General features: G+C 41.2%; 1 protein-coding gene across 5 annotated transcripts in view; it reads left to right on the top strand.

Annotated features, from left to right (window-relative positions):
• The window catches only part of CPVL (carboxypeptidase vitellogenic like), a 113,800-nt gene that overhangs the window by 84,204 nt on the left and 13,274 nt on the right, over positions 1 to 16,322 (top strand). For all 5 annotated transcript variants that reach the window (XM_056519883.1, XM_056519882.1, XM_056519886.1 and 2 more), the window contains exons 11-12: positions 976 to 1,149; positions 13,581 to 13,763. In XM_056519883.1, the coding sequence (XP_056375858.1) occupies positions 976 to 1,149; positions 13,581 to 13,763 (357 nt within the window). The remainder of the gene's footprint in view (positions 1 to 975; positions 1,150 to 13,580; positions 13,764 to 16,322) is intronic.

Genomic DNA, 16,322 nt, shown 5'->3' with positions numbered 1-16,322 from the left:
TATTGCACTTATTTTTTTACAACTGCTCTGAGTTGTGGGGTTTTCCAAAGCTCAAATGTTTGGAAAAATGTTGGTGACACACCCCCTTTTCAGCAGCCACCCTCCGTTTTCCAAGTGGCCAGGCCCCTTTTTCAGGTTGATTTATTTATTAAATTTTTTTTTTCAAATTCTGGCAAAAAAGGTTGGGTGTGTGTGTGTGTGTGTGTGTATGACTCTGGTCAGCTCAGTTTTGACCCGTATGCGGTTTCCTGACTGGACCTAAACCCGTAGTATACTGAGCCGTAGTGAAACTGAGCTGACCGGAGTCATCGTTTGACTCCGGTCGGCTCATTAAAGTAAATGGAGTCACGGGCTGATCCGGCTGGGGTACGGGAGCGCCCGGTTTGCCCCTCCCCCCGCCGGATACGACACCCGTATGTACAAAACATGGTGTGAATGCAGCCTTAAATGGGAGAATTTCAAAAAACCCTGCTGCTGGACCTGTGCGTACCGCATTCAATTTAATGTGCAGACTGTAGTTTTCAGTTTGGCCAAAAAACGGATACGGTCGGAAAATGACCTGACACAAGTCACTAGCTGACACTGTTTGGCTCATTGAGTACACCACACAACTGCTGGAGAATGAAAACTTACAGACCTAAAAGACCTCTGCTAGGAGAAGTGCGAACCTGTTGAATTCAGGACCTGTAGATGATCCTACCTGTATTTATGTCACCTGTTTTGACAGTACTGACAACTAATTACATCTGTCATCCTAGTCACTTTAATGGATGAAAAAACTGCAAGTCTTATTATTTTTCCATTTTTAACATCAAAAGATAAATATCAAGTTTGTCGTAAAAAAAACTAAAACTGTTCCTACATTGTTTTTTTTCTAGTGTTTTGGTTAGTGGTTTAATCTTTTGTGACCTAAATTTTTATGTTTCTTTCCAGCTAATACAGTGCTACTATTTATAATGTATTTGTTTTCGGCAGGAGCCAACTGACCAACAGTACTTTGGACCTTTTTTGGCACTTGCAGACGTGAGGAAGTCTATCCATGTTGGTAACCTGACCTTTCATGATGGATCTGAGGTTGAGAAACATTTGCTTTCCGATGTGATGAAGACCATAAAGCCATGGTTGGTGGTGCTAATGGATAATTACAGGGTGAGTGTCCTGCAGCTTCAGATCTCATTGCTCACACTAACCATCAGGACGTGGCCGCTGTTGCTTCAAGGTTTGGGGGTTTAACAGCCTGTAAAATAAGATGAAAGAAACGTGCTCCACTTCATCCCATGCACCACAACAGGAAAAGGGTTCTGCAATATTGAAAGTTCACAGAATGATTCATTGCATGATAGTTTACGACTTAGGTGGTAAATTGGCATGGAGGTTGGGACGTGTAGTTCAAAAGCCATTTAATGAGATACACCGATGACCACTCTTCTCATTGCTAACCATTCCAACAGCTGAGTTGCATTTTCACAGCTGAAGATTCTGCTGGGTTTGTGGTACTATTAAATTAATTGTATTCTTCTTTCAGCCATAGGACACGGCATAAAATCAGCATCATAATATCCACTATAAAATCTACTTAATTGAAAAATTGGAAAATGAGATTTACCTAAATGAGTAAAAACAAAGTATTTGTTGGAGTGAACATATGGCTATTTTGTTGTACGGTTTATCAATTTTCCAATATTGTCTGTCGGTTGACATAATTGCTAAAAGAAAACCTTTAAAGGGTTACTCCGCTGTTAGACATCTTATCAGACATCTTATCTCCCCCCCCCCCCCCCGCCCGCAGCAGCCCTGTACCTCAGCAGCCCGGAGCAAGGCTGATGACGGGCGGTGCAGGGGACGGGGCATTGTGACATCACAGCCCGCCCCCTCGTGACATCATGCCCCGTCACCTCAATACAAGTCTATGGGAGGGGGCGTGACGCCCCTTCTATAGATTTGTAGTGAGGGGGCAGACATGACGTCACGAGGGGGCGGACTGTGATGCCATGATGCCCCATCCTCTGCACCGCCCGTCATCAGCCTCAGAGAAAACTTAGCTCCGGGCTGCTGTAGGGGGGATCGCGGGGATAAGATGTCTAACAGATGTCAATGGAGCTTTTTTTATTAGGGGTATTTGATCCACAAATGATTTACGACGGTGAGTTTCACAGCAGACAACCATGCTTCAAGGGTAGTGATTTATATTTACCTACAGCTGTCAAAAGAAAACCTAGTGACCCTGACTGCAGTAGTTTGGCCTTTTGTTATTACGCTGACCTTGTGATTACATTAAGTAGTGTCCCAGAAGAACCATTCTAGTGCGGCAGCCATCGCTTTGTGTGAATACTACCCCTGTTATCAGTAAACCTCACTTGCATTTGTGCACAGTAATGCTGGTTGTGTACTAAAACACATTAGCGAACATTGAGACAGGATCCTATCCTCAGTCCCTTGGCCAAGACTATCATAACTGCGATCAGGTCCGTCCCTTTTTGAAGTGACGAGCACAACATGAGTGTAAATATTACATAGAAATAAAGATTTTGACTTTGATACAGTATATGCACTTTACATGTCATCCAGAAGTTTGCATTTGGTCTCAGTCCTTAGACCCGCTGTGATCATGAGTTATAAGCCAGTATGGTGATCAGCAGTGCTCTTCACTCCCTGGCTGACCACCCAATCCGACTTTTTCACTACATAGACTTACTCATACATTAGCTTTCCAATGTGACTGATAGCCGGGGCGTGAAGTGTGTGATGCCTTGTAATTTACTGGCATTTAACTCAAGATTGCAGCAGGTCTCAGGATTGAGACCAGGTGTGATCTAAACCTTTGACATTTCTGGATGACCTGTCAAAAAAATGTTTTCAATTTTTTTAAAGACTTATTTTGTTGGGTATTCTTGACGAGGATGTTGCTGTCTGGTCTGGAGTGTATATCCTCCTCTCCTTAGTGGAACCACTAGGATCTCTACACACCTGCTGATTTGAAGAGTGATCTTACATTATTCGATATTGAATGCTTAACACCGGTAAGCATCTCTTAGTAAAAGTCCAAAGAGTTCACACAAACTGAGGCCCCAAGATGGAATCACACACCCAATTTTTGAGCAAAGTCCTTCGGACTAAATATAAAAAAATATTTTTTTTTATTTGCACAGATTAGGACTGTATCTGAATCCGTGCAAATAGGAAAAAAAATTATTTTAATATTTAGTCCGTCCTCACGGTCTATTTTATCTCTCTCTCCTCTCGAGAGCACCACTCCAGCCTCTATTTTCTATTTCCTTTTAACCCTGTTACCCTTTTCTATACGGGAAGGTTCTACGGAAGGTGAAAACTTTGGAAATAACTACGACTGTAATCATGCGGAACCAACATATAGTAGCGATCACCTCTGCATGTGCTGGTTATAAAGCTGTAGGACTGTCCTTTCCTCATCTGCAGCTTATTTACCAGCTAATTGCCTCTTCATTATCCTGCTCTGGGGTTTGAAGTTTTTAGCAGTTTATGTATCATTTTGTTTTTAATCTTTATCTGTTTGCTCCTTTTTATTAGCTGTGTGCTGTAATTTTATACACAGGGCATTAAGCTGACAATGTTTAGATGAATGTTCGTTTGGCCAGCAGCTATCTCTCCTGATCTCCCCATACACATGAACATTCTTGTGATGGCTTTGGAGAGGGCTAAAGCCACAGTCAGACTGTTCTGGTGCCAGCTTATCCCTCCCAGAACAAAAGGGTCAGGCGGTAAAAATCCAACCTGACCTACCCTTCTCTCTGCCGACCTCTTCTGTCGAGAGGCCTCCAGACACCTTAGAAAGTTGGCTAAAGGTGGTGGGTACAGCTGACTTTAGTATAAGGTATATGGACACCTTAAAGGGGTACTTCGGTGGAAAACCCTTTTTTTTTCCCAATCAACTGGTGCCAGAAAGTTGAACAGATTTGTAAATTACTTCTATTTAAAAAATCTTAATGCTTCCAGTACTTATCAGCTGCTGTATGCTTTCTTTTCTGTCTGACCACAGTGCTCTCTGCTGACACCTCTGTCCGTGTCAGGAACTGACCAGAGCTGGATAGGTTTGCTATGCGGATTTGCTCCTACTCTGGACAGTTCCTGACACGGACAGAGGTGTCAGCAGAGAGCACTGTGGTCAGACTGAAAAGAACAACTCCACCTCCTCTGTAGTATACAGCAGCTGATAAGTACTGGGAGGTTTAATATTTTTTAATAGAAGTAATTCACAAATCTGTTAAACTTTCTGGAGCCGGTTGATATGAAAAAAATATTTTTCCACCAGAGAACCCTTTTAAGGCCATGGTTACAAATTCACTTCCCTCCAAAAGGAAGGAAGCTATCTGATACTATCCCAAAAAAATTGGTGACACTTTCTTTGGTTTGGCTAGTATGTGAGATCTTGCAGCACTGCCTAATAAAATGTCTCTTATATCCTCTGAGAGTTAGTACCCTTCCTAAGTGGCAGCACATACTATGTTTGCCTTATATTGTGTATATTCCTATGGTGATAATATGCATAATGAAAAATATAAATTCCTGCTGCATAGGTTCAATATAATGTGCACAGAGCCTAATGCTCAGATGTCGGAGACACCTTTATAGCACCATTGTGTTTGATCATTTTGTGCCCCTTTTAAGTTTTATGTATCCAAGTAGCAAATGATTTGCTGCCACTTGTAAGTGAAGGCGTCAGTTTACCTCTGTGTGAACTATTGCCCCTGGGCAGCCTTAAAAGAAAATAGGCCTCAGTTCACCACACTTCACAGAAATAAAATGAGGGTACCATTTGTTACCTTGCCTGATAGAAATGACAAAAACAGGTTTGAGGTTTTGTGTAGGGTCAGCCCCAGGAATTGCTTTAGATTACGTTTTTACAAACCCAGAGTATATTCATAGCTACATAAATGTATACGTTTTTCCCTAAAAAAATTATGGGGTATGATTTGGAAATGTAAAGAATTATTTCAAGCTCGTCTGTCACCATAATGCTAAATTCTACATATTTATGCCATTGGACAGTTCCTTGTAGTGTCCTATTTTTAGTTTCTTCCAGTAACTTATAGTATATATCAATGTATGTCCACAACATAACTGCTATTAAATATTTGGGGATTCCACTATTGTCCTTCCCTCTTAGCCCCCTGTTTGATGTTCATTTGAGAGCACACACTCTATGGCTATGTTTACATGGTGGAATGTCCGCATAGAAAATCTCAGCACGGACATTCCACCGACAGCGGAGCTCCGGCATGCCAGCGCTAGGACCGCTCGGAAATCCGCAGTCTCATAGATGGCAATGCATTTCCTTGCCGACTCCGCAGAAAGATTAGACATGTCTGTTCTTTCTTCAGACTCCAAAACCAGGATTTCAGTGTCAAATGTTTCTGCCGAGTTCACAGTGCAGCAGAATCCTGTTGAACTGAATGGGACTCTGCTGCAAGGGAATGTCCGTGCAGAATTCTGCACGATAGTTCCACTGTGTGAACATGGCCTGTCTGTCTGGTCAGAACCATTACTACAGCTCTACCCAATAGCCCTGTTCACATTGAAATGAGTTACTGAAAAATGGCACAAGAGACCCTAAAAAAAGTCAGTTATTCAATATATCTGAATGCCCACATATGGAATATATTGTACAGTAATAATGAATTAAAAGGGTACTCCGCTGCTAGACATCATATCCCCTATCCAAAGGATAGGGGATAAGAAGTCTGGTCATGGGGGTCCCGCTTCTGGGGCCCAACACGATCTCCCACAGCACCCGGAGTTATAAACAAACGCTGGGTTCCTGCGGCAGTGGTCGGGAAGTTGCGGCCACGCCCCTCGTGATGTCACAGCACACCCCCTCCATTCACGTCTATGGGAGGGGGCGTGTCTGCCGACACGCCCCCTCCCATAGACATGGATGGAGGGGGCGTGGTGGGACATAGCAAGAGGCGTGGCCGTGATGTCATGATCACAGCCTCCAGCTCTGAGCATTCTGAACAAAATGTTCAGAACGCTGGAGCACCGGAGTACCCCGTTAAACTGCAGAAATTGTTTAGCAAACCTTATGGACACATCCGAGCCATGTGCACGTTATAATATTTATAATCTCTATGATGCTGACATGATCAGTAGTTTAAAATTCAGTGGATACACGTACAGACACAATGAGATGTTACAAAGTAAGAAAGGAACAAAAGGGTTGTCCAGGTTCCCCAAAACACAGCAGATTTCTTCTAGAAACAGGGTCACTCTTGTTCTCAGTATTGCATCTCCATTCTATTAAAGTGAATGAAACCGATTGGTAATACTACCAAAAACCTGAGGACAGGTGTGGTGCTCTTTTTGGAATAAAGAAGTTATGTTGTTCTAATTCTGGAAAAGCCATGTAACACTTTAAACCAGAGGAGTCAGGAAGGGCTTTGCTTACTAAAACTTATAATATATGACACTGTAGGGGGGTCAGACAAAAGGTAAAAGTGCTTGACTTGTATAATGGTCCAGCCATATTTTATTTCTTTATTTTTCCTATAAATGGGGTAGTGCAAATATATAATATGAAGTACATACGAGTACAGGGAGTGTGAAGATACTGTTCAATGAAGGAAGGGAGGCAGATTATTGACAGTGACAGGCCTACTTAGAGAGATGTGTTTTTAGGACACATTTACAACGATGTTGTGAATTAGGGTGTATGCACACCGCGATTTGTGCAGCCAGCGGAGAATTACAAAACTGTCTGCTGCCGGATCTGTGCCATACCTTATTCACTTTAATGCGCTAAACATTTAAATATATACTGTATGTCATTCTCTCAAATACTCCATGGTGGAAAGCTGCCTTTATCTATCAAGCCACTAATGTTCTAGTTTTTGCATAGATTGCTATATGTGTAATTAGCATAATATAAAATGTTTACATCCTTGTTAAAAGCCTAGTCCTATATAGTCAGAAAACTTGTATTCTCTGTTGCTGATGTTCTCATTGTCCCACACACAAATGTCTTCTCAAACCTAAAGGTCTGGTGAACAGATGTGGAATGAGATCTATAAAAGATAAGGAAAGCCCTAAAGGCCTTATTTATGGAAGGAAAATGTCTCCTATGTTGTGTCTCGATTATCTTGAGAATTGGATACTGGATTACATGCAGTGTACTTTTTTTCCATATGTATTTGCATTGTTTAGCACTGTATAGCATTATGTTTTCAGCATTTCTCCAGAAAGAGAGAAATATATTTTGTAGATTCTTCTTTTCCTAGCTAATAGATGAGTCCTAAATAGGCACCCCTTTCTTCTAGTGCTAAGAACTCTAAGGGGGGAATTTTCTGAAGACCAGCATTTTATATATTGTCCTAAGGGGAAGGCTTGCAAGAGGCAGCAAATTTATTTAGCAGTAAATTCCTTTTAATATATTTGCAGTCAGATTCTCACACTACAACCACTCACATTTTCAGGTAGCACGCACAAGGTCAATCCAGAAGAAAAAGGTAATGCCAGAGTTCCAAATAAAATAACATTGATGGCTACTTTATTGAAGAAACTGTAAACACAAAACACTTCAAGAAAAACCAATGTGTTCTGGGCCTGAAACGCGCTGGCCTTTCTTTAATAAAGTAGAGACTAGTATTTTATAGGAGTGGTTTAAACCTACAGCTTTTCATTTATCAGAATAGAAACCTAGAAAACATTGAAACCTAGAAAACATAGAATCATAGAAGGTGTCTGCAGATAAGAACCATTTGGCCCATCTAGTCTGCCCAATAATCTGAATCCTATCAATAGTCCCTGGCCCTTTCTTATATGAAGGATATGCTTATCCCATGCATGTTTAAACTCCTTCACTGTATTTGCAGCAACCACTTCTACAGGAAGGCTATTCCATGCATCCACTACTCTCTCAGTAAAGTAATACAGCACTTCCTGATATTACTTTTAAAACTTTGCCCCTCTAATTTAAAACTATGTCTTCTTGTGGTAGTTTTTTTTCTTTAAAATTTGCTCTCTTCCTTTACCGTGTTGATTCCCTTTATGTATTTAAGTTTCTATCATATCCCCTCTGTCTCTTCTTTCTTCCAAGCTATACATGTTAAGGTCCTTTAACCTTTCCTGGTAAGTTTTATCTTGCAATCCATGTACTAGTTTAGTAGCTCTTCTCTGAACTCTCTCTCGAGTATCTGTATCATTCTGGAGATACGGCCTCCAGTACTGCGCACAATACTACAAGTGAGGCCTCACCAGTGTTCTGTACAGCGGCATGAGCACTTCTCTTTCTACTGCTTATACCTCTCCCTATACATCCAAGCACTCTGCTAGAGTTTCCTGCTGCTCTATTACATTGGCTTCCTACCTCTTAAGTCTTCTGAAATAATTACTCCTAAATCCATTTCCTCGCATACTGAGGTCAGGACTGTGTCAAATATTCTATATTCTGCCTGAAGTAAGCCCATGTTGTTTTTTGTCTTGCAATCCATGGAATTTTAGCTGTTCCACAATCCTATCCTTTTGTAGGGTTTCCATAAATTTTCCCACTATTGATGTCAGACTTACTGGCCTATAGTTGCTTGATTCCTCCTTACTACCTTTCTTGTGAATGGGCACGACATTTGCTAATTTCCAATCTGCCGGGACGACTCCTGTTACCAGTGATTGGTTAAATAAATCTAACAGTTTTGTTAGCTCACTACTAAGCTCTTTTAACCCCTTAACGACCACGGACGTGGCCGACTCCCGATATGTGAAGCGCACTCAGAAGCTGAGCGCGCTTCGTAACTGCTTTGTCCCATTTGCTATCAGCCCGTGGCTAATACCAGACATGGCCGATCAGGCTGATGTCCGGTATTAACCCTTTAGACGCCACGATCAAAGTTGATTGCGGCGACTAAAACAAGAGAAATCCATACCGGCTAGCTCGGCGGAGCGGTTCAGGACCGCTGCGGTGAAATAGCTGTGTCCCGAACATCTTCTTCCCAGCTGTCTGATCAGCATTTGATTGCTCCATGCCTGAAATCCAGTCTTGAGCAATCAAGCGCAGAAAACACTGATCAATGCATTCCTATGGCAGTGCATTGAACAGTGCCTGCAATCAGTGTATGCAATGTTATAACCCCTAGAGGGGGCTGGAACACTGCATAAAAAACAGTAAAAAGTAAAAAAAAAAAATTAACCCCTTCCTTAATAAAAAATTTGAATCACCCCAAAAAAAACTGTGTAAATAAAAATAAACATGTGGTATCGCCACGTGCGTAAATGTCCAAACTATAAAAATATATTGTAAATTAAACCACACTGTCAATGGCGTACGCGCAAAAAAATTCCAAGATCCAATCAAAAAGTACGATCAAAACAAAAATGGTACCGATAAAAACTTCAGATCACGGCGCAAAAAATGAACCCCCATACCGCCCTATAAGTTGTAAAATAAAAAAGGTTATAGGGGTCAGAAGATGACGACAATTTTAAACGTATTAATTTTCGTGCATGTAGTGATTTTTTCTAGAAGGGTATAATTTTAATTGTATGGGCCTACAGAATAAAGATAAGGTGTCATTTTTACCGAAAAATGTACCTCAAAGAAATGGAAGCCGCCAAAAGTTACAAAATGGTGTTTTTTCTTCAATTTTGTCGCACAATGATTTTTTTTTTTTTTCGGTTCAACGTAGATTTTTGGGTAGCATGACTGATGTCATAACAAAGTAGAATTGGTGGTGCAAAAAAAAACCATCATATGGATTTTTTTTTAAGTGCAAAATTGAAAAGGGTTATGATTTTCAAAATGTAAGGAGGAAAAAACGCTTGGTCCTTAAGGGGTTAATAATTTTGGGTGTATCCCATCAGGCCCCCATGACTTATCTGTCTTCACTTTAGACAGAAAACGTAGAACCTCTTCCTCTGTAAAGACACATGCATCAAATGATTCATTAGTCTTCCTCCCTAATAAAAGGCAGAACCACGATTTATAAGCTATACTTTACATTTTTTCAGGTTTTTTGTGATGTGAGTGCTGGTAACCCTTTAGGCATGCCAATACTTTACACATCCTTGGAACTCCAGCACTACATTTGTGTGAGAGTCATATAGTGAGGAAAGAAAAACCTGTAAAAACTGCCATGACTTTGCAACACCTACAGTAAAGAGAGGCTTGATGCTGTAATCTTTCTACAGATCTATGGGAAACAACTACTCATGGAATTTCTGTAGTTTTCCACCGAATGCTCGCTCCTTTCTGGAATGTGTGATGTAACTCTTGCATTTACAACTAGTCAGCAACCTGAATACAATCTTTTCTACTTGTCATAGAACAGTATGGAAGTAATTACTAGTATTCTGCACCATTGTTCTAGTAGGATCCCATCTGCAATGCGTGTGTGAGAATGTCTGTGAGGCATGGCTTTCCATGTGGTGTGCTGAGTACTGTAAAACACAGATGACAACCAACAAAAAAGTATACTATCATTGCCACTGAAGAATTCAGGTTTCCCTGTTAAGATTTAAAAAAAAAAGACAATTTTAGCCAGCTATTGTATACAGTGGACCACCACAAAAAAAAGTATACCTCACTGGATACATTTGTTGACATTGTGGCCAATTGCCAGGCTTGCCACTGTGTGGCAATATAGTGGCACACTTTGAAAGTATATGTCCTGGAATACTCCCAACATATTTCTGTTCAGCAAATTTTTCATATCCACTTACACCAACCTGTTTAGAGGGGCCACATTCCCAAACCTATTGAATAATTTCACTGTGGTACATGGGACTGGAGAAATGGAGGATATAAGGTATTGCTTCTTTCTTTATTCAGGGTTCATTCTCAGAATGACCACTTTTCCTGCTTACCAGTGTGTATGAGAGGGAGTAGGAGCTCCCCAGGTGATGTTGTTAAAGGGAATCTGTCAGCTCTATATTGTGCTTTGCTGTCCAGCTGCAGCATATCTGCCTTCTTCTTCCCCCACCCCTTCCTAACCTTGCATGACTGATGTACAGAGCTTAGTGCTGAAAGTCAAACCCTGTATGTTACTCATACAAAGCAGGGGGGATGGGTGTAAAGGAAGAGGTGTGATGCACCCCATAGAAATGAAACCAGGGATCAACTAAACTCGCCTTCATTGGTACAAAAAGCATAGAGGATACCGGTCTTTAACAGTGTCCCCTTTTTTAAAACTGATTTTACCATAAACCTAAGTAGGTCTAAATTGATGGGGTTGTCCAGTGGAACTTTTTTTTTTAGCTGATGTGCACAGGCTGCCTCTTAAAACAAAACAAACAATAACATCTTTAACTCCTCTTTCTCTGCTCTGTGGGAAAACCCCTTTAAGTGTGATTGGGGTTCGACTGGTGGGACCCCCACAGTTCCAATAATGAAGGACAAGTGTCTCCCAAAAGACTGGAGTGCCAGCACACATGCATGTTCAGTGTTTTATTTCAAACTGAGCTTGGGATAACCCCTTTAATAAACAAACTGCACATTTTCCTATATGTTTTGTTTTGTGTTCAATATTTTTGAAGGGACTGTAAAGCCAATTTTATTATTTTTTTTACTTGTTTAATATTCTATTTGACTATATTTACTAATACACTGCAGTAAGATAGCTGCCCCAATGTCCTGGTACAAGTGCCTGTCTCGCTCCATTTTTGAGTTGTGACACAAGAAAGGCTAACCCCATGTTGGCATGTGACTGCTGATGTACTTGGAGGGAGCTTGCTGTGTGGGTCTGCTCAATAGCTCATCCAATCCCCTTCTCCATCACGACTTTGCTATTAGACTGAGCCTCCTAGCAAGCTCTTTTCAAGTATGTCTCAAGTCTAGTTGTATATAGAGTATGATTTAATATATTTAAATGAAAAATGTCCAAGCAGGGCCCTTGCTATGGACTTAATATAAATAAAATATTGTATTACACAGTACGGATATAGATAGGTTAAAAATGTCCATAAAAGTCAATTGAACAGCCACCTGTTGCGTAGTTGTATAGTAGTGTTACTGTATCCCACTTAGGGTACCCTCCACCTTGTAGTGAATGGGGTTGACAGATAGTTTATAATGTTAAAGTTGATACAATAATGCCTGTAGTAGATAAAATGTAACTTGTAGATAGTTGTTCGTAACATAGTTTGGTGCTCTGCACCACTTACCGCACCGCTGCACAGGAAAGGACTCCAGAATGATGGTACAGCTTTGTGACGGACCTCGTATCTGCAGACTGGCATGGCTGTGCAGCCAGCCCGAAGATGATGTCTGCACGGCGTGTGTAGTCACAATGTCTTCCCGGGGTGGCACAAACTTGTGTCTGGCCGGCAGATAGTATAGGATGCGGTATGGAAGCAGAGAGTGGGGATGCAGGCAAGTGGGGATGCAGGCAGGCGGCTTCCTCTAGGCAGAATGCATGCGCCCGGACACCGGTCCCAAGACTGGGGGAGTTCCAGCTGTTGCGGCAAATGTGGATTCATGTCCTTTCTCTGAGCTGGTCTTTATTATTAGTGTATATGGCAGCTAAACGCGTTTCGGGGTGACCCCTTCAGTAGCTGTATATCCGCTTTGCATCCCCACTCACCACTTCCATACCGCGTCCTACACAATCTGCCGGCTGGACGCAAGTTTGTGCTACCCCGGGAAGACATTGTGACTACACACGCTGCGCAGACATCATCTTCGAGCTGGCTGCACAGCCGTGCCAGTCTGCAGATACGAGGTCCGTCACGAAGCTGTACCATCATTCTGGATTCTTTTCCTGTGCTGTAAGTGGTGGAGAGCACCAAACAATGTTATGAACAATTATTTACAAGTTACATTTTATCTACTACAGGTATCAACTTTAACATTATAAACTGTCTGTCAACCCCATTCACTACAAGGTGGAGGGTACCCTAAGTTGGATACAGTAACACTACTATACAACTACGCAGCAGGTGGCTGTTTTACTGTAATGGACATTTTTTACCTATCTATATCTGTACTGTGTAATATAATATTTAATTTATATTAAGTCCACAGCAAGGGCCCTGCTTGGACATTTTAACGTTTTAAATATATTAAATCATACTCTATATACAACTTATCTGTCAGTTTATCCTTGTTTATATATCTAGAGGTCTGTATTGTTCTTTATTTTTCGCATTATCTTTTGGCACACAGGGCTTCGTGCAACACAAGTACCTCTAGATAGATAGATATATCTATATCTATCTATCTATCTATCTATGTGTATGTGTGTGTAATATAACATATATTCTTCATTCTGACTCCTCCCCTCCTTCTATGTTGAGACATAAATAATAGAAATTGGGGGGCTCACACTAAGTAAAAAAATGTTTTTAATAAATATATATTTATTTATTATTTTTTTACTTAGTGTGAGCCCCCCAATTTCTATTATTTATGTCTCAACATAGGAAGGGAGGAGTCAGAATGAAGCGTGACCAGTGCTCATAGCAGTACATTGAAGTAGCTAGTGTTCCGAATGTTTATTTGAAATTGACTAAACTTGCCAATACAGTAAAATACCTATTTTTTTTTTTTATCTGGTTGTACAACCTCTTTCATGTGAAAATATAAATTTTTTACATTACATTATCATCTCCTTTGTCCTCAGGTCCTCATGTACAGCGGGCAACTTGACGTTATAGTGGCTGCCCCTCTTACTGAACGATTCCTGCAAACCGTACCTTGGTCAAGACTTGAAGAATATAAGAAGGCTGCACGATCCGTATGGAAGATCAGGTCAACAGATACTGAAGTGGCAGGTTATGTGCGTGTGGCTGGAGAGTTTGCTCAGGTAGGATATGGCAGAGATGGATGTGACATAGCTATGGTTTTCATAGGTGTATTATGAATGGACATCCTGTCTGCCAGTACATGGTTTGTTCCATGATTATTCTGCATAGCCATTGAAAGCAAAGTCCTGAGTAAATATTGATACCCAGAATAAGAACATAATGATGTAGCTCCAGCAGATCAATATTTGTTCATGTCAGGGGCACAGACCCTGAAGTGGGAGTTTAAATAGAAGATCTGGTGAAGCCACCAAAGTGCTGTAGAGCCTGAACCCTGACTATGTTTTACTGGCATCTTACCTTGGGCAAGAAAGCTGTGAATTTGATATCCAAAAGACAATATAACAGGTTAATGGTTTTTTCAGGCTTTTGCTAAATTTTCCCAGAGACAGGAATGCGAAGTCCCTGACAGAAGTCCCAATGCCCCACTCTACACAGGACGCTGTAGCCAATCACTGGTCACGTGCATTTCCTATTGCACATGATTGTAGAGGCCTCTGTCTTGATGAGGTGCTTTCACAGGGAACTAAGGTGCGACTCTGGACCAGAAGCAAGTGTAGGGATATATAATTGTTCATTTTTTTAGTATCCTCCTATTTCCTAAAATATTTAAGGGTATATCCCACACCGCAGATTTTCTGCTTCTGATCTTCAGTAAATCTAAGTGTGTGAAGATACCCTTAATGGTAGGGTCACATGTGCTGTATTTTGCTGCGCATTTGCTGTTGCTTATTTTCTTACCCATTGAAGTCAATGGGTAGCCAAATACGCAGCTGGTTTTGCTACCCATTGACTTTAATGGGTAGAAAAATAACAAGCAGCAATTATGCAGCAAAATACAGCACATGTGACCCTACCCTAAGGGATTTGGTTTGATGGCCTGTCCTCAAAGAAAATTGTCTGGTAGTACAGTTCTGTCTTCTAGTGTAAAGGTGCCTATACACCTAATACTAAAGTCAGCCAACTAAGTTGTATGGTGACCTCCTAACTCAGTGAAGACAAGGGTTGGACCTGTTGGATCTCTTCCAACCGAATCCTTTTGTTCAGGGATGGATGAACCAGTGACAGGACTGTGTGGCTGTAGATTACCCCTTCTCTCTCCATAAACAACACATGAATATTCAACAGTGTTGAGCTTATATGTGTATGGTGAAGTCAGGAGCAGTAACTGGTGGCTGAATAAATGTTTAGCCTGCAATTATTGAGAATATTTGGCAGCCTTAAAGGGGATGTCCGAATTTGTAAATACTATCCCCTATCCATAGGATAGGGTAAAGTGTCTTATCGCTGCTCCCCACGATCTCCATAAGGAGGACGGGCTTTTACCTCAGAGTGCTTTGGCCCCCACCTTCCAAGATGAACTGGTTTTGGAAGTGATGGCCCGCACTGCCAGACAACAAAGTACCCTCTTTCCCCCTTGCTTACATGTGCAGTGGAGACAAACTACCTTTACCTTCAGGAAACTGCAGTTGAACTAGGCATGTGTGATCCACCTCAGTGGGTCATAACCAAGGGCAATAGTTAGCAAAACAATGCCACTTTCTACCTCAAAGTTGATGCAATGTGTTCAACAGAGTATTTAAAGTGGTATTCAAAGTCAAAGCTGTACACCAGTAATTTATGACAAGTAAGTGTCCAACTTCTGGGATCTCTGATAATAAGGTATGTTCACACGGTGGAATGTCCGTGCAGAATTTCAGATTTCGCTTGGAAATGCATTGCCGTCCATGGGATGGCACATTTCTGAGCAGTCCTAGCACCTGTTGGATAATTCAAATGGGCTATGTCCGCACCTTTTTTTGGTGGTGCTTTCAGCCACCTCGCAGTGCAGGGACTTACAGTGCACCCAATTCTCATGAATAGAGGTGTGCTGCAGTGTCCCCTGCACAGAGTGTACCCAGGGTGTCAGAATCACTGTTTGTCCCTGAAATTATTTATTTGAAAAGTGATTACATATCCCAGAGATATGCCAACAAGATGAGAGTACCACTTTGAGCAATTGATTTATCCTTCCACATAAATACTTCTGACATGCCTTCATACATAATCCCTGCATTTTATTCCCCTGAAATATAAGACCTAAGTTATTAGGATATATATATGGCAGGTTTCTTCAGTCATATAACTACAGGGTTAATTTATAAGCAGGAATACTTGAGAAGCAAGCGCACAAAATAGAAACCACATTTACAGTTTCCATCTGCTGCACAGCTTAACACAGGGGTGCTGCCTCTACAGGGGGACATTCAGAGTCTTCCGTGTAACTGTGATGAGAAGAACAAATACAAATATCTCATGGCATCTGCATGCTGTCCATGGGGCTCCACTTTTTTTTTTTTTTTTTTTTTTAGTAACGTAAAGTAGTTTGTCCCAGTTTTTAGTCTAAACTGCAGCAAAAATTGTCACATACCAAAGTTGGGCAAAGTTTTTTGCAAATGTTTCACATGTATCAAATAAAAATAACACAAGCCCCCCCCCCCCTTTTTTTTTTTTTTTGCATAAAAATCTGTGACTCTCTTTTCACACCAGCCTTTCCACTTTTTTTCATGGGCTGGGCTTTT

The sequence above is a fragment of the Hyla sarda genome, chromosome 5, assembly GCF_029499605.1.
Source record: "Hyla sarda isolate aHylSar1 chromosome 5, aHylSar1.hap1, whole genome shotgun sequence".
In the NCBI taxonomy this organism is placed as follows: Eukaryota; Metazoa; Chordata; class Amphibia; order Anura; family Hylidae; genus Hyla; species Hyla sarda.
This window is presented reverse-complemented; position numbering and strand designations above follow the sequence as displayed.